This window comes from Bufo gargarizans, chromosome 4 (assembly GCF_014858855.1).
Source record: "Bufo gargarizans isolate SCDJY-AF-19 chromosome 4, ASM1485885v1, whole genome shotgun sequence".
Lineage (NCBI taxonomy): Eukaryota > Metazoa > Chordata > Amphibia > Anura > Bufonidae > Bufo > Bufo gargarizans.
This window is the reverse complement of record NC_058083.1, coordinates 488,677,695-488,703,454: the sequence shown is the minus strand read 5'-3', so window position 1 is coordinate 488,703,454 and position 25,760 is coordinate 488,677,695. Positions and strand designations below refer to the sequence as shown.

At 43.8% G+C, this 25,760-nt stretch overlaps 1 protein-coding gene across 1 annotated transcript in view; it reads right to left on the bottom strand.

Annotated features, from left to right (window-relative positions):
- Positions 1–25,760, bottom strand: part of LOC122935938 (follicle-stimulating hormone receptor-like) — a 245,570-nt gene that overhangs the window by 60,831 nt on the left and 158,979 nt on the right. Inside the window, exon 2 of the mRNA XM_044291894.1 lies at positions 8,693–8,764. Within this exon, the coding sequence (XP_044147829.1) occupies positions 8,693–8,764 (72 nt within the window). The remainder of the gene's footprint in view (positions 1–8,692; positions 8,765–25,760) is intronic.

The window sequence follows — 25,760 nt, the reverse complement described above, 5'->3', positions numbered from 1 at the left end:
AAACTGGTCTTTAAAGTCCCTATCAATATATGTACTCACCTACAAAAATAACATTGGGGCATGGGGAAAAGAAAATGCTAAGTATGAACTTATGTCAGTATTGGGTCCGTGACCTCACCGCAGTGTGTCAGACCGCCGTCTTCACACTGCAGCACCTAGGGTCCCAGCATTGGCTTACTTCGCAGGAGGAGCTGGCACCCGCCAGCATTCCGCCGCTTCCGCCCTAACTGACAGGTCTCATCTTGTGTGCTATAGCGCACGTGCGTGCACCTCTCCCTTTGTTATAGGAGTGGAGAGCATGCTTCCTGATTACTGTCTCCGCCCGGAGGTGGGGCTATTGGTATTTTGGGCAGCTTCACTGACCATGAAGTGCCCTAGCGTGGTTGTTATACCTGTTAACCTCTAATGAAGCTTCCTGCTTCTCTGCCCTGTGGTGTACTGGACTTTTTGCCAATTAACCCTGACCTTGCCTACCTGTCTGCCTCCAGCATTGACCCCTGGATTATCTGACTATGAATCTGCCCGCCGTCATCTGTAAGTTCATCTGGACCTTTGACCTTGCACTGCCTAACTACGAATTCGTCTGACCCAGTATATCATATTACTCTGAACTTTGTTTTGCCTTTGCTTTAAGTGACTTTTGTCTACCTTCTTCCAGTAATAGTCATCTGTTCCATTACTCTGCCTTGTTGGACTCTGTACACACTGCTGCAGTTAGCTGCTTTCTGGGTGACTGGTATAAACACCAGGGTCAAATCCTCTGTTCGTGACAACTTATAAGATACTGAAATTTTAAAACACATGGGATGGTATTATAAATAAATAATAATGTGCATATGTGCAAAGGGTGTTTATAAAAAAGGAATGCTGTATCACACAAAGTAAATATTGTTGCTTAGTCTCTCTCCTCTTCTAGATTCGTGTTTTTTGCTGAAGCTTTTTAGAAAACATCTCTAGTTATAATTCATTTTTTTTTTTATATACTCAGCATGAATTCCAAATTGATAGAATTGGTTTGTTCAGCTCTAGTAGGTTGTATTGATATTTGTACTTATCTTCTTGTTCTTCATAGAGCAATTTTCTACTAATTCCTAATTCCTTAAGTTTTTGGTGGTAGTCTCGAACTGTTCAGTCATTGCTATATTTCATAATAAGAATTCCCCCTGGCAGTAGCATTTTTATGATAAGAGTTTCACTTAGTGGTAGCCTCAAACTGTTCAATCAGTGCTTTTTCATAATATGATTTTTTTTTAATCTATTTATGTGCTTGCATCCCCACATAATGCTTATCTGGAAAAAAGACAATCTAGTCTCCTTTCTAAAAGGAAAGGAAAACTGAGTGTATCATAACAGGAAACCATCCCATCTCTTTCTCGGTAACTACTCTTTAGCAGAGCTGATTATGGAAAGGCTGCCTTAGAGGCCTGGGTTCTGGTACTATTTCTCTTTATGGAGGGAACTGAGTATGCATGAGGACTATCCAAAACCAGCAATGTTCCTTTGGGTTTCTGAGATAAATATGTGAAAATTAGGACATCTTACATTTGCTGGCACCAGATAGGCTCAGGAAAGCTAATCTGAATATCTTTCCCAGAAACCAAGAGGAGTATTACCTGGCCTTCAATACTCCACATACTACATACCACAATCAACACATATACAAATGTATATATATATATATATATATATATATATAAAATTTGCCAAGAAACCCAGAGGAGCATATTAGTTCTCTCTCTCTATCTCTTGCTCTTAAAAAATAGTTGGACAGATAGTGTAATATACCTACTTTAATGGAAATTGGAGCACATTTGATTTGTAGCCAAATCAAACTTTTCAAAAATGTGCTGAATCGGATGCTAAACAAATTTCAAGAAATTTGCTCATCTCTAGTTCATATCTTAATAAAAATAGCCTGAGAACAGACACTTATACAATACATTAGATAGCTACACTCATCATTAAATACTATTGGTTTATTTTTAGGATAGAGATGTTCCCTCTCTGACCTCAAGATTTAGGACCTCATGCCTAGTTAAACTTAAAGGGGTTTAGTATTGATAATCCATCCTTGGGATAGTTCATCAATATCAGATTAGCCTGGGGGTATGACTCCCAGCACACCCCACCCACCCCCCGTCACCTCCTCCCAATGTCATTTGTTTTCAGGAACCTCTGTGTGTCTGAACAAAGCATAGCCACTGTATAGAACAGTGGTGATCCAATGTCTGTTTTCAGTGCATAGCAGCTCCTGATACCAACTAATCATCAATATACTGTAGGTTAGGTCAAAGATATTAAATTCCCCAAAACCCCACCTAAAGTGAAACCATTACATAATATAACATTTTCTACACTCTCTGTCTTCACTTTCAAATAGGGTTAATGTGCAGAGTAGTAAAAAGGCTTTCCAAGAACAATATTAGCCCATTTGTAAGACAAGAAAATACAATATAAAATGTAGTGGTTACGTAGTTAATACAGTTGAAAAAAGACATGAGTCCATTAAGTTCAACCAAGGGATAGGTGGGAACGCGAATCCCAGAAAGAGGGAGACTCAAATTTCTACACGTTTTTATAATTATTAATGTCATTTACTTTTAAGAATTCATCTAAACCCTTTTAAAACTGTCCACTGTTCCTGCTTTGACCACGTCCTGAGGAAGTCTTTTCCACAGATTCACATTTCTCACAGTAAAGAAGTTTTGACTGAACTTTTTTCTCTCCAATCGGAGCCAGTGCCCCCTTGTCTTTTGAGGGTATTTTACATGGAACAGTTTTTCACCATATTTTTTGAATGGCCCATTTATATGATTTAGACGTCTCTTCTCAAGACTAAATACATTTAATTATTTTAACCTTTCTTCATAACTAAGACCCTCCATGCCTCTATATCAGTTTAGTCGCTCTCCTCTGTACTTTTTCCAGCTGCAGTGCTTAATTTTTATGAACTGGTGCCCAGAACTGAACCGCATAAGCCAGATGAGGCCGCACAAACGCGATGTAAAGTGGTAATATTACATCCCTGCCCTGCGAGTCCATGCCTTGTTTAATGCATGACAATATCCTAGTAGCCTTAAAAGAAGCTTATTGACATTGCATGCTGTTATTTAATCTGCCATCCACAAGGACACCCAAATAATTCTCTATAAGTGACTCTCCCAGTGTTACATCAACTAGGACATATGATGCATGGAAAGTATTACTACCAAGATGCATAACTTTACATTTATCCATATTGAACCTCATTTGCCAAGTTGATGCCCAATCACTCAGAGTGTTCAAGTCAGCTTGTATTTTATGGTTATCTTCCATAGACCGTACAGTTCTACACAGCTTAGTGTCACCTGCAAAAATAGAAATGGTGCTATTAATTCCGTCCTCTATATCATTAATAAATAAATTAAATAATAGAGGACCCAGCACTGAATCTTTGGGTATATCACTTATAACCTGGGACCATTCTGAATAGGAATCATTGACCACAACTCTCTGGACACGGTCCTTCAACCAGTTTTCAATCCAATTACAAACTATACTTTCCAAGCCGATAGACCTTACTTTACCTATTAAACTTTTATGAGGGACAGTATCAAAAGTCTTCGCAAAATCCAGAAACACTACATCTGCCCCTCTGTCCAGGCTTCTACTCACCTCCTCTTTGAAACAAATCAGGTTAGTCTGACAACTTCTGTCCTTGGTAAACCCATGTTGGTTATCACTTATGATATTATTTACAGTCACATAGTCCTGTATATAGTCCCTTAAGATTCCTTCAAACATTTTTCCCACAACAGAAGTTAAACTAACTGGTTTATAATTACCTGTGGGGGACCTACCTGTAGATCCTTTTTTGAATATGGGCACCACATTTGCCTTGCGCCAATCACTTGGCACTGTACCAGTACCTAGATAATCTTTAAGGATTATAAACAGGGCACATCAAAGATTGAACTGAGCTCTTTGAGAACTGGGTGTAATCCATCTGGACCCTGAGCCTTGTTCACATTTACCTTATTTAACTTAGCTTGGACCATATCTACAGTTAGCCACTTGAGTATATTATTGGATGTACAACAACAGCCCCAGCACCACAGGTATCAGCTCCTTTCTCTTCTTTCATATATATAGACAGTGGCGTAGCTAAAGGCTCATGGGCCCTGGTGCAAGAGTTCAGCTTGGGCCCCCTCCCCTCAGTGCTTTGTGGCCAGGGGCAGGGGAGCACATAGCCTTCATGCTGCCTGAAGTAAAAATGTAAACTTCACCCCCCATGCCAAATTCTTGACCTAACCCCTTCCCTCCAGCCAGAGGTGTAACTGGACCAGCATGCACTTTCTATTATACTGGTGTCTTGTTATGCACCACAAGGGTCTTTGGGGCCCCTCAAGGCTCCTAGGCCCGGTAGCGACCGCTACCTCTGCACCCCATATAGCTACGCCCCTGTATATAGAGCTAAAAAAAACATTTTATAACTCTGCCTTTTCCTTATCTTCAGTGACTAACCCCCTTTTAGCATTATTTGGGGGACCTACCTGGTCAGACCATTTTATCTCCTTTTGTTAAGCCCTTTGTAAACTTTAAAGGCTACATCTGACCCCTCAGATTTTTATTTTTTACATGCCCTTTTTTTATAATGTATTGGCCTTTTTACAGTAGTTATAAGCCATGGGGTTTAATTTTAGCCGTTTTATTTAAAAAAAAAGTACAATTACTCAATGTGGAATTAAAGCTCTTCCATTTATCCTCTGTATTATGTGACAGTAGCTACATCCAGTCTATGCCCTGAAATGCTGCCCTCAACCTGGGGAAATTTGCCTTTTTAAAATTCTGTGTCTTTGCTCTGCCTGACAGAGTTTGCTTCTTATAGTGTAGGAGAAATATAATTATACTGTGGTCACTATTACCTAGTGTTTTGCAAACAGTAACATTTCCAACAAGCTTTGCATCATTAGAAAATACCAGATTCAACAAAGCATTGCCACTAGTGGGAGCTTCTATAAATTGGCTCATAGTGGTCCTGCAGCAAGTTGAGGAATGTTCTCCCCTTTGCAGTTGAGGCAGAACCATGACCCCAATGTCTGGGAAGTTAAAATCTCCCATTACGACCACTGTACCAGCCTGTGCCACCAGCTCTATTTTGTTATACAGTTGGGTCTATAGATTACACTAAGTATTATTTTTTCAGTGTTTATATCCCTTTGAACTTCCACCCATAAGGTTTCAACATCCTCACCATCCTCACCCACATTTGCCTCTTTCACACTTGTCTTCAGATTACTCCTCACATACAGGCACACGCCACCACCTTTTCTATTGACCCTGTCTTTCCTAAATAGTGTAAAACCCTCAATATTAACAGCTCAGTCATGTGAATAATCCAACCATGTCTCAGCCACACCAACTACATATACGTGTTCTTCTAGTGCTATCACCTCCAGCTGCCCCATTTTGATAGCTAGACTTTCTGGCATTTGTGAAAAATACATTTTAAATTACTATTACCTGTAAAGTGAATATCCCTGATTATTTTTGTTACCTTGGTTGATGCTTGTATGTAACAGGTTCTTTTTTACTAGCAGCTCTATTTTTCATTGGTGTATAGTTCTGCCCAGTCTTCTCCCTACTTTCCTCACTAACCCCAGCCCCCACTAAATCACCTGTGTTCTACCTTATATCCCCCTCTATTAGCCTTAATAGTATAATCCCCCACCCTCCCCCCAGACCCTAGTTTAAAAGCTACTCCAGCCATCTAACAATTTTTTCCCCAGAGCAGTTGCATCCGCCCCATTAAGGTGCAGCCTGTCCCTACTCTAGAGCCTGCAAATGACAGAGAAGTCAGCCCAGTTCTCCATGAACCCAAACCCTTCCTTCCTGCACCAGCTTCTGAGCCACTTTTTTAACTCCCTAAGCTCCTGTCGTCTCTTTGGGGATGCTCAAGGCAGTGGTAGTGTATCGGAAAAAACCCTACCTTGGAGGTTCTGGACTTTAACTTCTCTCCTGTTTCCCTAAAATCATTTTTAAGGACCTTCCATCTCTTCCTGACTTTGTCATTGGTGCCAATGTGTACCATGACCGTCGGGTCTTCCCCAGCCCCAACCAGCAATCTGTCAATCCGATCAGCAATATGCCAAACCCAAGCACCCAGAAGACAACACACTGTTCGGCATTCACGGTCTCGGCGACAGATGACCCTGTCTGTCCTCCTAATAATAGAGTTCCCTACCGCTAGCATCTGTTTAACCTTGGCTGCACTCCTTTTCCCATCCTTCCTGCAGCGGTCATCCTCCTGATTGCTAGGAGAAATGCCCTGCTGCAGTGTTGCTGGCCCTGGGCTTCCATCCCTAATATCAGCCAAACAGGCATATTTACTAAGGCGTTCCAGCTCAGGACTAGCCTCCCTGGAACTTTCCCTTCTACCCCTTCTTCCTACATTAACCCAACTGCTGAGCTGATAATCCTGATCTTGCCCTCCTCCTCCCACCTCCATTTCACTGACCCCAGTCAGTGCCTTCACAGTGAGGTCTAAGCCTCTCCCCAGGTTTGCAATGCCCCTAGGTATGCCAGTAAATATGAGTTAGATTTATACCCTGTCTGCTGTAGTTGGAGAACTTTTTAGAATCAAGCCAACAACACACAAGGAAAATCTATCAAACCTTAGTTTCTTGCTCCTTTTTTAAACTCCGGTTCTTTAAACTCCACTTATTCAGAAGCTCACTTAGTGTAGCAAGCCCAGTAGAGTGAGCTCAGGGTGAGTTCAGTGGCACCTGGGAGCACAAACCACTCCCCTCAACCAGGTACACAGCAGAGAAAAAAATATGGGTTTAAACATTTTCAGTACCAAAATCCAAGCACTTAACTCACAAGGACCTTTCCTATAAACTATATGCAACTATTTGCAATCACTCCCACTAAATCACACTCAGCACCAGCACTCGGGTTCTTTAAACTCCACTTATTCAGAAGCCCACTTAGTGCAGCAAGCCCTAGTAGATAAGAAGCAAGGTCAGAAACACATCCCAAGCTACATCAGGTAATTCTTTAGGTTGTAATATGAGAAAAAGAGGAAACTGTGGATAATATAGAATCTTTTTTTTTAAATCACAATGTCGTTTTTAGGTCCAAGATTCTGTGCTGATTTATTTTCTAATGTATTTTTATGTCAGTGGGATTTGGAGTTCTGCTGCAGACATAGAGCTAAATGCTAAAAATCCTGGCTGTGTGCAGTCACCACTAAGGGGAGCTTCTATGTATAAATCTTATACTGCAGCTCCCAATGAGTTGACAGTTTACTGACAGTGGCAGAATCCAGTAGGAGAATGTAAGCAAGCACTGTAACAAAGGCATATTGCTGCATTTGTGAGACTAGCTTTTTTAAACTGATGATCTATCCTCTGGATAGATCATCAGCATCTGATCGGCGGGGGTCCGACACACGGGACCCCCGCCGATCAGTTGTTTGATACGGCAGCGGCGCTCCAGCAGCGCAACGGCCTTCTCACTGTTTACCGCAGGCCCAGTGACGTCCCGACTAGTATCAACTGGCCTGGGCGGGGCTAAGCTCCATTCAAGTGAACAGAGCTTAGCCGCGCCCAGGCACGTTAATACTAGCCACTGGGCCAGCGGTAAACAGTGAGAAGGCCGTGGCGCCCTGGAGCGCCACTGCCTTCTGAAACAGTTGATCGGCGGGGGTCCCGGGTGTCGAGCCCCCACCGATCAGATGCTGATGATCTATCCAGAGGATAGATCATCAGTTAAAACAAACTGCAGAACCCCTTTAATAAAATGAGAATATTCCTATAAGGGTGGGAATCATATCTAAGCCATGCATATTTATTTATTTTTACAAGTACTACAAGTACTATGCGTGGTGCTATGTCTTTGAACATGAGTAATGCTACTGATATGAGGACGTTTTAATATGTTTCTAATTTATGTAGTTAGACTGTGTAACTGTGTACCAATTTTAACAGACAGTAGGTCTCCTTAATGTTGAAATTCACAGTGATATTTTTCACAGGTTCCCATGGTGCATCCATTACTACAAACAATAGCTTTTCTAACTTTAATGGGAACCTATGGGAGCTATCTGCTTCTGGTGCTGGAGCTATTGCCGAACAGCTGATAGTCATGGATATCAGAGCCTCATCAATTAGCAAGCAATGGTCTATCCTAATAAAAGGTGGACGACCTCTTTAATCACTGGACTGCTCGTGGACCTGTGCAGAATGGTCATGTGACCACAGGTCCTGCTTACAAATAAAACCAGCAAGTGAAAGCTACCTGGAGCCAGACAAAATGCTAACAGTAGCATTATAAGATTTCTATAATACAACAAATGTATATAAATTCTGTAGCTAAAATGAAAAGGTTGAAAACAGGCATAATACGAAACACAGCAACAGTATTTAAAAGCACAGTACACTGCAAAGGAAAACAAGGTTGTATAAAGAACAACAGTCCAACTCAACAAATATACCTTGGGGCTGTATCTCTCCACCTTACAACTGTGAGAACACAGGTGTTATATCGGCACAATCATGATAACATAGGCATTTACCGTAGTATAGAATTACCTCCCTAGGCATATGTATTTGTTATGCGTATGTATGCTTTTTTACAATTAAAAGAAAAGTCAACATTTGCTTATAATTAAGTTTGCTGGGTAGTGAAGTAACATAAATTTTGTACATACATGTTGGTAAGCTCTTCAAATCCAGAGAAAGTTCCATTTGGTATAACCACAATTTTCGTATACATAAATCTCCTACAAAAAATAAAAATAAAAAAATAAAACACACCAATAAAATGAACATAAAACACATAATATCAAGATCAAAGAAGAAAACTACAGAATGAAAAACAGTATTGTGAAAACTTTTTTTTATTTTTTTTATTTAAAGATATACATATATACTAAAATATACTATTTGTATAGTTTGTGATGTAGTTTTGGGCAGTACACAAGAAATGGATAGTAGAACTTCAGAAAGGCTACTTTTACACTAGGCACAGCAGCGTACGGTGAGAGGCTGCTGGAATAAAACTACGACATGTCCGACATTTATTCCGGCAGCCTCTTGCCGTGCGCTGCCGTGCCTCACCGGAACTCTGCCCCCGCCCCCATTATAGTCAATGGGGATGGAGCGGCAGTCCGGAAGCCCACGGTCACTAGCGGGAAGACGGATCTGACAGGCTGTTCACCCGAAGGAATAGCCTACCGGAGGTCCGTGTCGCTAGTGTGAAAGTAGGCAAGTATTACATGGGATGGTTGGACTGCTGTACCCAGAAGGATTATAAAAATTAAGATGATTTAGTTTGGAATGGCTGATGGGAGACCTAATAGCTATGTATACATGTATGAAAAGTCGATACAGAGATCTTTCCTTTTTATACCCCGGGCTGTGACCATGGCAAGTTGACATCCACTACAACTAGCGGAAAGAAGATTTCTACACCAATATAGTTGGGGATTCTTTAGTTTAAGAGAAGTGACAATGAAGTTATCATAGTAAAGTCAGTAATTGAGAAAAAGGGACCTGGATGCCTCTCTTGAGAGTAAAAGTACAAGTTATAGATGCTATTTACTGGAGAAGTCACAGATCTGGGGATTAGCTGGAGACAGGAAGACATTTTGTTTTCTGGAAAGGAAGAATATTGGTCACTAATAGAGTTGAGCGAACACCTGGATGTTCGGGTTCGAGAAGTTCGGCCGAACATCCCGGAAATGTTCGGGTTCGGGATCTGAACCCGATCCGAACTTCGTCCCGAACCCGAACCCCATTGAAGTCAATGGGGACCCGAACTTTTCGGCACTAAAACGGCTGTAAAACAGCCCAGGAAAGGGCTAGAGGGCTGCAAAAGGCAGCAACATGTAGGTAAATCCCCTGCAAACAAATGTGGATAGGGAAATGAATTAAAATAAAAATTAAATAAATAAAAATTAACCAAAATCAATTGGAGAGAGGTTCCATAGCAGAGAATCTGGCTTCCCGTCACCCACCACTGGAACAGTCCATTCTCAGATATTTAGGCCCCGGCACCCAGGCAGAGGAGAGAGGTCCCGTAACAGACAATCTGGCTTCATGTCAGCAGAGAATCAGTCTTCATGTCATAGCAGAGAATCAGGCTTCAAGTCAGCCACCACTGCAACAGTCCATTGTCATAAATTTAGGCCCAGCACCCAGGCAGAGGAGAGAGGTCCCGTAACAGAGGATCTGGCTTCATGTCAGCAGAGAATCAGTCTGCATGTCATAGCAGAGAATCAGGCTTCACGTCAGCCACCACTGCAACAGTCCATTGGCATATATTTAGGCCTAGCACCCAGGCAGAGGAGAGAGGTCCCGTAACAGACAATCTGGCTTCATGTCAGCAGAGAATCAGTCTGCATGTCATAGCAGAGAATCAGGCTTCACGTCAGCCACCACTGCAACAATCCATTGGCATATATTTAGGCCTAGCACACAGGCAGAGGAGAGAGGTCCCGTAACAGACAATCTGGCTTCATGTCAGCAGAGAATTAGTCTGCATGTCATAGCAGAGAATGAGGCTTCACGTCAGCCACCACTGCAACAGTCCATTGGCATATATTTAGGCCTAGCACACAGGCAGAGGAGAGAGGTCCCGTAACAGACAATCTGGCTTCATGTCAGCAGAGAATCAGTCTGCATGTCATAGCAGAGAATCAGGCTTCACGTCAGCCACCACTGCAACAGTCCATTGTCATAAATTTAGGCCCAGCACCCAGGCAGAGGAGAGAGGTCCCGTAACAGACAATCTGGCTTCATGTCAGCAGAGAATTAGTCTGCATGTCATAGCAGAGAATGAGGCTTCACGTCAGCCACCACTGCAACAGTCCATTGGCATATATTTAGGCCTAGCACACAGGCAGAGGAGAGAGGTCCCGTAACAGACAATCTGGCTTCATGTCAGCAGAGAATCAGTCTGCATGTCATAGCAGAGAATGAGGCTTCACGTCACCCACCACTGCAACAGTCCATTGGCATATATTTAGGCCTAGCACACAGGCAGAGCAGAGAGGTCCCGTAACAGACAATCTGGCTTCATGTCAGCAGAGAATCAGTCTGCATGTCATAGCAGAGAATGAGGCTTCACGTCACCCACCACTGCAACAGTCCATTGGCATATATTTAGGCCTAGCACACAGGCAGAGCAGAGAGGTCCCGTAACAGACAATCTGGCTTCATGTCAGCAGAGAATCAGTCTGCATGTCATAGCAGAGAATGAGGCTTCACGTCACTCACCACTGCAACAGTCCATTGGCATATATTTAGGCCTAGCACACAGGCAGAGCAGAGAGGTCCCGTAACAGACAATCTGGCTTCATGTCAGCAGAGAATCAGTCTGCATGTCATAGCAGAGAATGAGGCTTCACGTCACCCACCACTGCAACAGTCCATTGGCATATATTTAGGCCTAGCACACAGGCAGAGCAGAGAGGTCCCGTAACAGACAATCTGGCTTCATGTCAGCAGAGAATCAGTCTGCATGTCATAGCAGAGAATGAGGCTTCACGTCACCCACCACTGCAACAGTCCATTGGCATATATTTAGGCCTAGCACACAGGCAGAGCAGAGAGGTCCCGTAACAGACAATCTGGCTTCATGTCAGCAGAGAATCAGTCTGCATGTCATAGCAGAGAATGAGGCTTCACGTCACCCACCACTGCAACAGTCCATTGGCATATATTTAGGCCTAGCACACAGGCAGAGCAGAGAGGTCCCGTAACAGACAATCTGGCTTCATGTCAGCAGAGAATCAGTCTGCATGTCATAGCAGAGAATGAGGCTTCACGTCACCCACCACTGCAACAGTCCATTGGCATATATTTAGGCCTAGCACACAGGCAGAGCAGAGAGGTCCCGTAACAGACAATCTGGCTTCATGTCAGCAGAGAATCAGTCTGCATGTCATAGCAGAGAATGAGGCTTCACGTCACCCACCACTGCAACAGTCCATTGGCATATATTTAGGCCTAGCACACAGGCAGAGCAGAGAGGTCCCGTAACAGACAATCTGGCTTCATGTCAGCAGAGAATCAGTCTGCATGTCATAGCAGAGAATGAGGCTTCACGTCACCCACCACTGCAACAGTCCATTTTCATAAATTTAGGCCCAGCACCCAGGCAGAGGAGAGAGGTCCCGTAACAGAGGATCTGGCTTCATGTCAGCAGAGAATCAGTCTGCATGTCATAGCAGAGAATCAGGCTTCACGTCAGCCACCACTGCAACAGTCCATTGTCATAAATTTAGGCCCAGCACCCAGGCAGAGGAGAGAGGTCCCGTAACAGACAATCTGGCTTCATGTCAGCAGAGAATTAGTCTGCATGTCATAGCAGAGAATGAGGCTTCACGTCAGCCACCACTGCAACAGTCCATTGGCATATATTTAGGCCTAGCACACAGGCAGAGGAGAGGTTCATTCAACTTTGGGTAGCCTCGCAATATAATGGTAAAATGAAAATAAAAATAGGATTGAATGAGGAAGTGCCCTGGAGTCCAATAATATATGGTTATGGGGAGGTAGTTAATGTCTAATCTGGACAAGGGACGGACAGGTCCTGTGGGATCCATGCCTGGTTCATTTTTATGAACGTCAGCTTGTCCACATTGGCTGTAGACAGGCGGCTGCGTTTGTCTGTAATGACGCCCCCTGCCGTGCTGAATACACGTTCAGACAAAACGCTGGCTGCCGGGCAGGCCAGCACCTCCAAGGCATAAAAGGCTAGCTCTGGCCACGTGGACAATTTAGAGACCCAGAAGTTGAATGGGGCCGAACCATCAGTCAGTACGTGGAGGGGTGTGCACACGTACTGTTCCACCATGTTAGTGAAATGTTGCCTCCTGCTAACACGTTGCGTATCAGGTGGTGGTGCAGTTAGCTGTGGCGTGTTGACAAAAGTTTTCCACATCTCTGCCATGCTAACCCTGCCCTCAGAGGAGCTGGCCGTGACACAGCTGCCTTGGCGACCTCTTGCTCCTCCTCTGCCTTGGCCTTGGGCTTCCACTTGTTCCCCTGTGACATTTGGGAATGCTCTCAGTAGCGCGTCTACCAACGTGCGCTTGTACTCGCGCATCTTCCTATCACGCTCCAGTGCAGGAAGTAAGGTGGGCACATTGTCTTTGTAGCGTGGATCCAGCAGGGTGGCAACCCAGTAGTCCGCACAGGTTAAAATGTGGGCAACTCTGCTGTCGTTGCGCAGGCACTGCAGCATGTAGTCGCTCATGTGTGCCAGGCTGCCCAGGGGTAAGGACAAGCTGTCCTCTGTGGGAGGCGTATCGTCATCGTCCTGCCTTTCCCCCCAGCCACGCACCAGTGATGGACCCGAGCTGCGTTGGGTGCCACCCCGCTGTGACCATGCTTCATCCTCATCCTCCTCCACCTCCTCCTCATCCTCGTCCTCCTCGTCCTCCAGTAGTGGGCCCTGGCTGGCCACATTTGTACCTGGCCTCTGCTGTTGCCAAAAACCTCCCTCTGAGTCACTTCGAAGAGACTGGCCTGAAAGTGCTAAAAATGACCCCTCTTCCTCCTCCTCCTCCTCCTCCTCCTGGGCCACCTCCTCTTCCATCATCGCCCTAAGTGTTTTCTCAAGGAGACATAGAAGTGGTATTGTAACGCTGATAACGGTGTCATCGCCACTGGCCATGTTGGTGGAGTACTCGAAACAGCGCAACAGGGCACACAGGTCTCGCATGGAGGCCCAGTCATTGGTGGTGAAGTGGTGCTGTTCTGTAGTGCGACTGACCCGTGCGTGCTGCAGCTGAAACTCCACTATGGCCTGCTGCTGCTCGCACAGTCTGTCCAGCATGTGCAAGGTGGAGTTCCACCTGGTGGGCACGTCGCATATGAGGCGGTGAGCGGGAAGGCCGAAGTTACGCTGTAGCGCAGACAGGCGAGCAGCAGCAGGATGTGAACGCCGGAAGCGCGAACAGACGGCCCGCACTTTATGCAGCAGCTCTGACATGTCGGGGTAGTTGTGAATGAACTTCTGCACCACCAAATTCAGCACATGCGCCAAGCAAGGGATGTGCGTCAAATTGGCTAGTCCCAGAGCTGCAACGAGATTTCGCCCATTATCACACACCACCAGGCCGGGCTTGAGGCTCACCGGCAGCAACCACTCGTCGGTCTGTTGTTCAATACCCCGCCACAACTCCTGTGCGGTGTGAGGCCTGTCCCCCAAACATATGAGTTTCAGAATGGCCTGCTGACGTTTACCCCGGGCTGTGCTGAAGTTGGTGGTGAAGGTGTGTGGCTGACTGGATGAGCAGGTGGAAGAAGAGGAGGAGGAAGCCGAGAAGGAGGAGGTGGCAACAGGAGGCAAAGAATGTTGCCCTGCGATCCTTGGCGGCGGAAGGACGTGCGCCAAACAGCTCTCCGCCTGGGGCCCAGCTGCCACTACATTTACCCAGTGTGCAGTTAGGGAGATATAGCGTCCCTGGCCGTGCTTACTGGTCCACGTATCTGTGGTTAGGTGGACCTTGCTACAGATGGCGTTGCGCAGTGCACACTTGATTTTATCGGATACTTGGTTGTGCAGGGAAGGCACGGCTCTCTTGGAGAAGTAGTGCCGGCTGGGAACAACATACTGTGGGACAGCAAGCGACATGAGCTGTTTGAAGCTGTCTGTGTCCACCAGCCTAAATGACAGCATTTCATAGGCCAGTAGTTTAGAAATGCTGGCATTCAGGGCCAGGGATCGAGGGTGGCTAGGTGGGAATTTACGCTTTCTATCAAATGTTTGTGAGATGGAGAGCTGAACGCTGGCGTGTGACATGGTTGAGACGCTTGGTGACGGAGGTGGTGGTGGTGGTGTTGGTGGTACATCCCCTGTTTGCTGGGCGGCAGGTGCCAACGTTCCTCCAGAGGCGGAGGAAGAGGCCGAGGCGGCAGCAGCAGAATAGGCCGAGGCGGCAGCAGCAGAAGAGGTAGCAGGGGGAGCCTGAGTGACTTCCTTGGTTTTAAGGTGTTTACTCCACTGCAGTTCATGCTTTGCATGCAGGTGCCTGGTCATGCAGGTTGTGCTCAGGTTCAGAACGTTAATGCCTCGCTTCAGGCTCTGATGGCACAGCGTGCAAACCACTCGGGTCTTGTCGTCAGCACATTGTTTGAAGAAGTGCCATGCCAGGGAACTCCTTGAAGCTGCCTTTGGGGTGCTCGGTCCCAGATGGCGGCGGTCAGTAGCAGGCGGAGTCTCTTGGCGGCGGGTGTTCTGCTTTTGCCCACTGCTCCCTCTTTTGCTACGCTGTTGGCTCGGTCTCACCACTGCCTCTTCCTCCGAACTGTGAAAGTCAGTGGCACGACCTTCATTCCATGTGGGGTCTAGGACCTCATCGTCCCCTGCATCGTCTTCCACCCAGTCTTGATCCCTGACCTCCTGTTCAGTCTGCACACTGCAGAAAGACGCAGCAGTTGGCACCTGTGTTTCGTCATCATCAGAGACATGCTGAGGTGGTATTCCCATGTCCTCACCATCAGGAAACATAAGTGGTTGTGCGTCAGTGCATTCTATGTCTTTCACCGCTGGGGAAGGGCTAGGTGGATGCCCTTGGGAAACCCTACACAGTAGTGAGCCAAGTAAGGGGACTGGTGGGTAGAGATACCCTTCAGATCTCGCCTATTTGGAATATACCTTTTTGAGCGCCAATAGTGGTTGATTGTTACTGATTGGTATTTAGGCTTTGTGTTGGTATGAGGAGCAAGTTTTTTTGGATGTGGGGGTGTGTATATATGTCTCGAGCTGTGAGATAAAAGCACATATATGTTTATGTATATATAAATGCGTATAAAAATCTGCAAAAAAGGTCAAAAGATTGTATCTATATAAAAGTCTAAAACATTTTCACATGGGTAGGATTACTGCAAACTGTCTCAGGTGCCTAAAAGACTGTGCTCTGCAGCATCGTGCGCTGTATGGTATGGTACAGTACGTAAATCAATGGGTTAAAAATTTGTGTCCAAGGGTACCATTATACATATATTTAAAATAACATATATATAATATAAAAATAAAATAAAAATAAAAAATAATATTTTTCAAAATATTTTTTAAAAAATAATAATGTAGTAACGTGGGTTCAGTTACTCACTTCACGAGGGGGGCGGTTTACCAGGATAAGCATAAAACACCTGTAAACCAAGTACCCCCCAGCCTGGATCGCTTCTAGAGTATTAACGGATGAAGGCAGCAAATCACACGGGTGCTTCTCTTCAAAGGTCTTTATTTGCATAAGTAAGTAAATCCGGCTCAACGCGTTTCGGGACAGGCACGTCCCTTCATCAGGAGCAATATTGCTCCTGATGAAGGGACGTGCCTGTCCCGAAACGCGTTGAGCCGGATTTACTTACTTATGCAAATAAAGACCTTTGAAGAGAAGCACCCGTGTGATTTGCTGCCTTCATCCGTTAATACTCTAGAAGCGATCCAGGCTGGGGGGGTACTTGGTTTACAGGTGTTTTATGCTTATCCTGGTAAACCGCCCCCCTCGTGAAGTGAGTAACTGAACCCACGTTACTACATTATTATTTTTTAAAAAATATTTTGAAAAATATTATTTTTTATTTTTATTTTATTTTTATATTATATATATGTTATTTTAAATATATGTATAATGGTACCCTTGGACACAAATTTTTAACCCATTGATTTACGTACTGTACCATACCATACAGCGCACGATGCTGCAGAGCACAGTCTTTTAGGCACCTGAGACAGTTTGCAGTAATCCTACCCATGTGAAAATGTTTTAGACTTTTATATAGATACAATCTTTTGACCTTTTTTGCAGATTTTTATACGCATTTATATATACATAAACATATATGTGCTTTTATCTCACAGCTCGAGACATATATACACACCCCCACATCCAAAAAAACTTGCTCCTCATACCAACACAAAGCCTAAATACCAATCAGTAACAATCAACCACTATTGGCGCTCAAAAAGGTATATTCCAAATAGGCGAGATCTGAAGGGTATCTCTACCCACCAGTCCCCTTACTTGGCTCACTACTGTATTCTCTACAGGCAGACATCTTGTCGACCTGACTATACCCGGAGCAGCCTCTAGTATTCAACACCCAACCTTCTCTCCATTTCCGCTCCTATAAACCCGAGGCGCCTCAAGTCTTTCAGATCTAGTGGAACCCCTTTCCAACAGATCGGTCTGACCCTCACACTTTCTCTCTCTCTCCCTTATACCCACTTGGGAAACCCTGCCAGCGGAGTCTTCAAACAGCATAAGAGACTGCTGCATAACTTGAGGCTGAGACAGTTTCCCTGGTATGCATGGGGGTGATGTGACAGACTAATGGGGTTGGTTTTCAGGCGCCATCTGTGCGCTTTCTGCAGAAGACTGGGTGGGAGATAATGTGAACGTGCTGGATCCACTGTCGGCCACCCAATTGACTAATGCCTGTACCTGCTCAGGCCTTACCATCCTTAGAACGGCATTGGGCCCCACCATATATCGCTGTAAATTCTGGCGGCTACTGGGACCTGAGGTAGTTGGTACACTAGGACGTGTGGATGTGGCAGAACGGCCACGTCCTCTCCCAGCACCAGAGGGTCCACTAACACCACCACGACCATGTCCACGTCCGCGTCCCTTACTAGATGTTTTTCTCATTGTTATGGTTCACCACAACAACAAATATATTATTTGGCCCAATGTATTGTATTCAAATTCAGCGGAATATAAATTTGAGGCCTAGTATTTAGGCGCTGGGTGACCGGTATGGATTTAGTGACAGAATTAGACTTGGAAATGCACAGAAGCGTGTGTGTGAAGTTATTCTGAATGACCCTATGTGCACCTTGAATATTATATACCCTTTTAGGGATAGATTTCAAATAGCTCTGATATAGCAGGAACCACTAAATTATGAAATTGCTAAATTGGGAATTGTACTTCAACCCAGAACAAAAAATGTGCTTTGACGGACACTAAATAACTTTCCCAGCTACAACAGGACAGCGGTAACGAGAGATTTAGCGGGATATAAATTTGAGGCCTAGTATTTAGGCGCTGGGTGACCGGTATGGATTTAGTGACAGAATTAGACTTGGAAATGCACAGAAGCGTGTGTGTGAAGTTATTCTGAATGACCCTATGGGCACCTTGAATATTATATACCCTTTTAGGGATAGATTTCAAATAGCTCTGATATAGCAGGAACCACTAAATTATGAAATTGCTAAATTGGGAATTGTACTTCAACCCAGAACAAAAAATGTGCTTTGACGGACACTAAATAACTTTCCCAGCTACAACAGGACAGCGGTAACGAGAGATTTAGCGGGATATAAATTTGAGGCCTAGTATTTAGGCGCTGGGTGACCGGTATGGATTTAGTGACAGAATTAGACTTGGAAATGCACAGAAGCGTGTGTGTGAAGTTATTCTGAATGACCCTATGTGCACCTTGAATATTATATACCCTTTTAGGGATAGATTTCAAATAGCTCTGATATAGCAGGAACCACTAAATTATGAAATTGCTAAATTGGGAATTGTACTTCAACCCAGAACAAAAAATGTGCTTTGACGGACACTAAATAACTTTCCCAGCTACAACAGGACAGCGGTAACGAGAGATTTAGCGGGATATAAATTTGAGGCCTAGTATTTAGGCGCTGGGTGACCGGTATGGATTTAGTGACAGAATTAGACTTGGAAATGCACAGAAGCGTGTGTGTGAAGTTATTCTGAATGACCCTATGTGCACCTTGAATATTATATACCCTTTTAGGGATAGATTTCAAATAGCTCTGATATAGCAGGAACCACTCAATTATGAAATTGCTAAATTGGGAATTGTACTTCAACCCAGAACAAAAAATGTGCTTTGACGGACACTAAATAACTTTCCCAGCTACAACAGGACAGCGGTAACGAGAGATTTAGCGGGATATAAATTTGAGGCCTAGTATTTAGGCGCTGGGTGACCGGTATGGATTTAGTGACAGAATTAGACTTGGAAATGCACAGAAGCGTGTGTGTGAAGTTATTCTGAATGACCCTATGTGCACCTTGAATATTATATACCCTTTTAGGGATAGATTTCAAATAGCTCTGATATAGCAGGAACCACTAAATTATGAAATTGCTAAATTGGGAATTGTACTTCAACCCAGAACAAAAAATGTGCTTTGACGGACACTAAATAACTTTCCCAGCTACAACAGGACAGCGGTAACGAGAGATTTAGCGGGATATAAATTTGAGGCCTAGTATTTAGGCGCTGGGTGACCGGTATGGATTTAGTGACAGAATTAGACTTGGAAATGCACAGAAGCGTGTGTGTGAAGTTATTCTGAATGACCCTATGTGCACCTTGAATATTATATACCCTTTTAGGGATAGATTTCAAATAGCTCTGATATAGCAGGAACCACTAAATTATGAAATTGCTAAATTGGGAATTGTACTCCAACCCAGAACAAAAAATGTGCTTTGACGGACACTAAATAACTTGCCCAGCAACAACAGTACAGCGGTGGGTAACGAGAGATTTAGAGGGATTTAAATTTGAGGCCTAGTATTTAGGCGCTGGGTGACCGGTATGGATTTAGTGACAGAATTAGACTTGGAAATGCACAGAAGCGTGTGTGTGAAGTTATTCTGAATGACCCTATGTGCACCTTCAATATTATATACCCTTTTAGGGATAGATTTCAAATAGCTCTGATATAGCAGGAACCACTAAATTATGAAATTGCTAAATTGGGAATTGTACTTCAACCCAGAACAAAAAATGTGCTTTGACGGACACTAAATAACTTTCCCAGCTACAACAGGACAGCGGTAACGAGAGATTTAGCGGGATATAAATTTGAGGCCTAGTATTTAGGCGCTGGGTGACCGGTATGGATTTAGTGACAGAATTAGATTTGGAAATGCACAGTAGCGTGTGTGTGAAGTTATTCTGAATGACCCTATGTGCACCTTGAATATTATATACCCTTTTAGGGATAGATTTCAAATAGCTCTGATATAGCAGGAACCACTAAATTATGAAATTGCTAAATTGGGAATTGTACTTCAACCCAGAACAAAAAATGTGCTTTGACGGACACTAAATAACTTTCCCAGCTACAACAGGACAGCGGTAACGAGAGATTTAGCGGGATATAAATTTGAGGCCTAGTATTTAGGCGCTGGGTGACCGGTATGGATTTAGTGACAGAATTAGACTTGGAAATGCACAGAAGCGTGTGTGTGAAGTTATTCTGAATGACCCTATGTGCACCTTGAATATTATATACCCTTTTAGGGATAGATTTCAAATAGCTCTGATATAGCAGGAACCACTAAATTATGAAATTGCTAAATTGGGAATTGTACTTCAACCCAGAACAAAAAATGTGCTTTGACGGACACTAAATAACTTTCCCAGCTACAACAGGACAGCGGTAACGAGAGATTTAGCGGGATATAAATTTGAGGCCTAGTATTTAGGCGCTGGGTGACCGGTATGGATTTAGTGACAGAATTAGACTTGGAAATGCACAGTAGCGTGTGTGTGAAGTTATTCTGAATGACCCTATGTGCACCTTGAATATTATATACCCTTTTAGGGATAGATTTCAAATAGCTCTGATATAGCAGGAACCACTAAATTATGAAATTGCTAAATTGGGAATTGTACTTCAACCCAGAACAAAAAATGTGCTTTGACGGACACTAAATAACTTTCCCAGCTACAACAGGACAGCGGTAACGAGAGATTTAGCGGGATATAAATTTGAGGCCTAGTATTTAGGCGCTGGGTGACCGGTATGGATTTAGTGACAGAATTAGACTTGGAAATGCACAGAAGCGTGTGTGTGAAGTTATTCTGAATGACCCTATGTGCACCTTGAATATTATATACCCTTTTAGGGATAGATTTCAAATAGCTCTGATATAGCAGGAACCACTAAATTATGAAATTGCTAAATTGGGAATTGTACTTCAACCCAGAACAAAAAATGTGCTTTGACGGACACTAAATAACTTTCCCAGCCACAACAGGACAACGGTAACGAGAGATTTAGCGGGATATAAATTTGAGGCCTAGTATTTAGGCGCTGGGTGACCGGTATGGATTTAGTGACAGAATTAGACTGGGATATGGCCAAAAAATAACCACACTATTGCTGGTTAAATGCACTTGGTGATGGGCGCAGCTTGCCCCTGATGTAGTATATGGCCAAAAAATGAACAGACTATTGCTGGTTAAATGCACTTGGTGTCACAGCTTGACCAACCACACTACTGAGGGTTAAATGCACTTGGTGACGGGAGCAGCTTGCCCCTGATGTAGTATATGGCCAAAAAATGAACAGACTATTGCTGGTTAAATGCACTTGGTGTGACAGCTTCATCCTGATGTAGGCTTTAGCCAAAAAACAACCACACCATTGAGGGTTAAATGCACTTGGTGACAGGCGCAGCTTGCCCCTGATTTAGTATATGGCCAAAAAATGAACAGACTATTGCTGGTTAAATGCACTTGGTGTGACAGCTTCACCCTGATGTAGGCTTTAGCCCAAAAACAACCACACCATTGAGGGTTAAATGCACTTGGTGACAGGCGCAGCTTGCCCCTGATTTAGTATATGGCCAAAAAATGAACAGACTATTGCTGGTTAAATGCACTTGGTGTGACAGCTTCACCCTGATGTAGGCTTTAGCCAAAAAACAACCACACCATTGAGGGTTAAATGCACTTGGTCGCAGCTTGGATGCACTTGGTCGCAGCACCGCACAAGACACAAAATGGCCGCCGATCACCCCATAAAAAAGTGACTGACAAACGGTCTGGGCAGCCTAAAAACAGTGAGTGAGCATTTGAGTATCAGCAGCTCAATGATGCACAGCTGCAGATCGATCGATTAATCAAGTGAAGTCCTTTGGAGGAGTTAATCTGCCTAATCTCGCCCTACTGTCGCATCCGCAACCTCTCCCTACGCTAATCAGAGCAGAGTGACGGGCGGCGCTATGTGACTCCAGCTTAAATAGAGGCTGGGTCACATGGTGCTCTGGCCAATCACAGCCATGCCAATAGTAGGCATGGCTGTGACGGCCTCTTGGGGCAAGTAGTATGACGCTTGTTGATTGGCTGCTTTGCAGCCTTTCAAAAAGCGCCAAGAAAGCGTCACAAAAGCGCCAAGAAAGCGACGAACACCGAACCCGAACCCGGACTTTTACGAAAATGTCCGGGTTCGGGTCCGTGTCACGGACACCCCAAAATTCGGTACGAACCCGAACTATACAGTTCGAGTTCGCTCATCCCTAGTCACTAATTATCTTTTGCCTTCTTCTAGCTAAACACTGCAGGCAAATTAAATTAGAAGTATTTATGTCTTGTTTCAGCCTTATTATCTTATTACGGCCAGCAACCTTTCATCAGTGCAAATTTTTTTTTAAAATCAATTATATTAAAGGGTTTCTGTCACCAGAATTAAACCTATTGAACTGGCTGACATTAGCGATGTGCTAATGTCAGCAGACCCTAACTCTCCTATTCTTATGCTTATGGTGGCACCCTTTACTGCACAATTTTATCTTTGATGATATGCAAATTAGCCTCTAGGAGTAGAAGGGGCGTTGCTCCTGCTCCTAGAGGCTCCGTGCTCCCACCTCAAGTCACGCCCTGCCGTCCTTGATTGACAAGGCCAGCGCTCGTCTTCTCCTGCCAGCCCTGTGTGCTGGATAAATCTCGCGCCTGCGCAGTGCCGTTTACCCAGCACACAGGGCTGGCAGGAGAAGATGAACGCTGTCTCATTCATCATTTTCTAATCCCGTTTTTGGTGTAGAAGATGGCTTAAATCTACATCAGCAAGGGAGCTGGTGTAGATTTAAGTCTTTAACACGGCCTGCTAGAGCAAGCAGCAAAGTTATGTAGAGGCCTGTGCCCCCACATAACTTTGGCACTTCCTCCAGTAGCACAGTATTTATCATGTACATTAATGTATTACAAGGCACTTACTAATGTATTGTGATTATCCATATTATCTCCTTTGCTGGCTGGATTCATTTTTCCATCACATTATACACTGCTCCTTTCCATGGTTACGACCACCCTGCAATCCATAATTGGTGGTCATGCTTGCATGCTATAAAAAAAAAAAAGCACCAGTTTACGTGCGCTCCCACGGTCCCTGGCATTTTTTCCCATAGTGTGCAAGCACGATCACCACTGATGGTTTGCAGGGTGGTCATAACCATGGAAATGAGCAGGGTATAATGCGATGGAAAAATGAATCAAGCCATCAAAGGAGGCAATATGGATAGTAGCAATACATTAGTATCTGCCTTGTATTAACTTCCTCTACATTATAAATGGTACTTGCTGAAGTGACAAAACCCCTTTAAGACAGGCTTGGAAAGCCTAAACCCCTTTAGCCATACCAAAGTGAAATTACTTTAGTCTTCTATGAGATAAAAAAAAAAAAAAAAAAGCAAATTTAAGGGAAATTGCCTCCAGCACATTCATGTCATTTGTTCTCAATATAATCCAAACAAAGTAAAATGACTTTTTTCCAATTTGCTAAGAAAACAAACATTGTTTTAGTCTGCACAAATTCCTTCTGTCCTGCTGATGCTCATGACGATATAGAAGTGAAGCTGTCATTATAAGCAACTACTTTATTCTAATGATTATTTTCTTGTCCTTACAGCAAAATTCCTTTAATCCAGCTATAATGGGATCTAAAAGGTGCCTAATTCTGGATTACCAAATAGTCATGAAAAGGAATATGAAAACCGTTAAAGAGATGACAACGCACAATGTTTCACGTTAGCATTAAATCTTCAATCAGAACTTTTTATTTTTATTTAATTGCTTATCCCAGTTCAATCTTTTAATTGGGTGGGTATATACAGTATGCTTTATTTTTTTTACTACTTTGCACTGTTCATTTATGTGCATTCATGTACATTGTAATTAGGCCACTTTTAAGCAACCGGTCATCGGTTGTGCAATGGGTGCCACAGCAAAGATCACTGAGTAGACCCAGCCTTAAACTATTTTTTTCTAAACTGAATAAATGCAAGTTTGTTAGCCTGTCTTGGTTTTGCGGTCCACCTATTCCTTAATTACCCATGAAGAAATCTTTATCTTGATTCTTAACGTATTCAGTAAACAATAGCAAGAACATATTAATTGGCTTTTTCAATGGCTTTCAATGGCTTTTGTGTTGTGATATTGCAGCAAGTCCCTGAGGAGCCGGTGCAGAGGATGGGAGTGATAGTGGCCCTGATGAGATGTTGTATCACAGTGTACTCCATCATGCTGACCATTCCTTGGGGTTCTGTGCAGTAAAAAGGTGATGTGAAAGGATCAGGCAGATATACTGTAGAAGAGCAACAAATGTTTTTTTTGTTCAGAGGATGAGTTATAGTACCTACAGCTGTCATCTGTACAAGGTCCAGTGTCTCTATCCTGATTAGGTATGGTGGCAGGCAATATAGAAGACAACGGCACCCTAGGGTAGTCCTTCTATCTCTCTCTATCCTTTTTTTTCTCTCTCCTGATCTCTCTCTATCCTTTTTTTCTCTCTCCTGATTTCCCTTCTCTAACAACAATAAGCTGGCACTTGTGGCTATAGGTATCCACTTGTGCAAACTTTTGAGTGTGCCTCTGCTGAGTGGTGTTGATGGGTGTCTTAACTTGTTATCCCTTCACCTGCAACAGAATCTGTATAGTTGTGGTGCTCCACACTATTCTGTCTGTAAATTTTTTAGCTTGCAGATTTTCTGTGGCCTGAAACCTTACAGTCTACCTGGAGTACTGGTCCTCACAGACAAGCTGTATCTTTAGTCCCAAGGCCTTTGGAGCAGGAGCAGATGGATGTCCTCCTTCACTCCAGGCTTGCTTATCTCACTCTCCACTAACTCCTTACAGCTCTTCCTCCTGGCAGGAAATTGGACCAGCCTACTCCGACCAAGAGGAGGGGAGGGGATAGAATGGTAAGTTCCATTTCATATGCCAACCATACCTTAGAATTCCTGAAACATATGGCATATACATAAAACATAATATGACATTAGTATAAAATATAACAAACAATTGCAGATACATACCACATATGGGGTATTGCAATATCATCATGAGATGGGATGTCTCAAATTTAGATCTGCTACATATGTACCTTGGTTGCCCTCTTCTGCACCCTCCCTAGTTAATCTTTATCCTTCGTATACATAGGTGGCCAAAGTTGTACATAATATTTCTTTTGTGGTCTGAGGTGATTTCTATAGTGGAAAAACTTTATTTTTGTTGTTTTTTTTTTATCTTGGCAGCAGCTGCCTAGCATTGGTTGCTAAAGTTACATTTACTGTCCACCAATATCGCCAAGTCTTTTTCAGTGGCAATTTTACCACGTGTTTCATTATTTATTACATGATGGTAGAACTTTCATTGGATCAAGTGCATGTGTCACGGTCCCTCAGGTGACTGAAGTCAGGAAATTAAGGAGATTGGCTGAGCATGGAGGAAACTAACAGCCTCCTTGATTTCTATTGATTCAGTGTTGATAGGGTTAATGACCACTTCTCTTTCCTCAGCTGTTGCTCAGTGGTCATCACTTCTACCCTTTATAGTCTCACCCCACCCTTCTGACTATGCTGTTGATAGCTTCATTTGGGTTTTGGCTGAGCTGGTGTGAGATCCTCTCTGGTGTTCCTGTTCTTCCATCTCTACAGGAGTTAAGTGTCGCGTTTGTTTGTATTTGTTATATTCCCTGTTGTT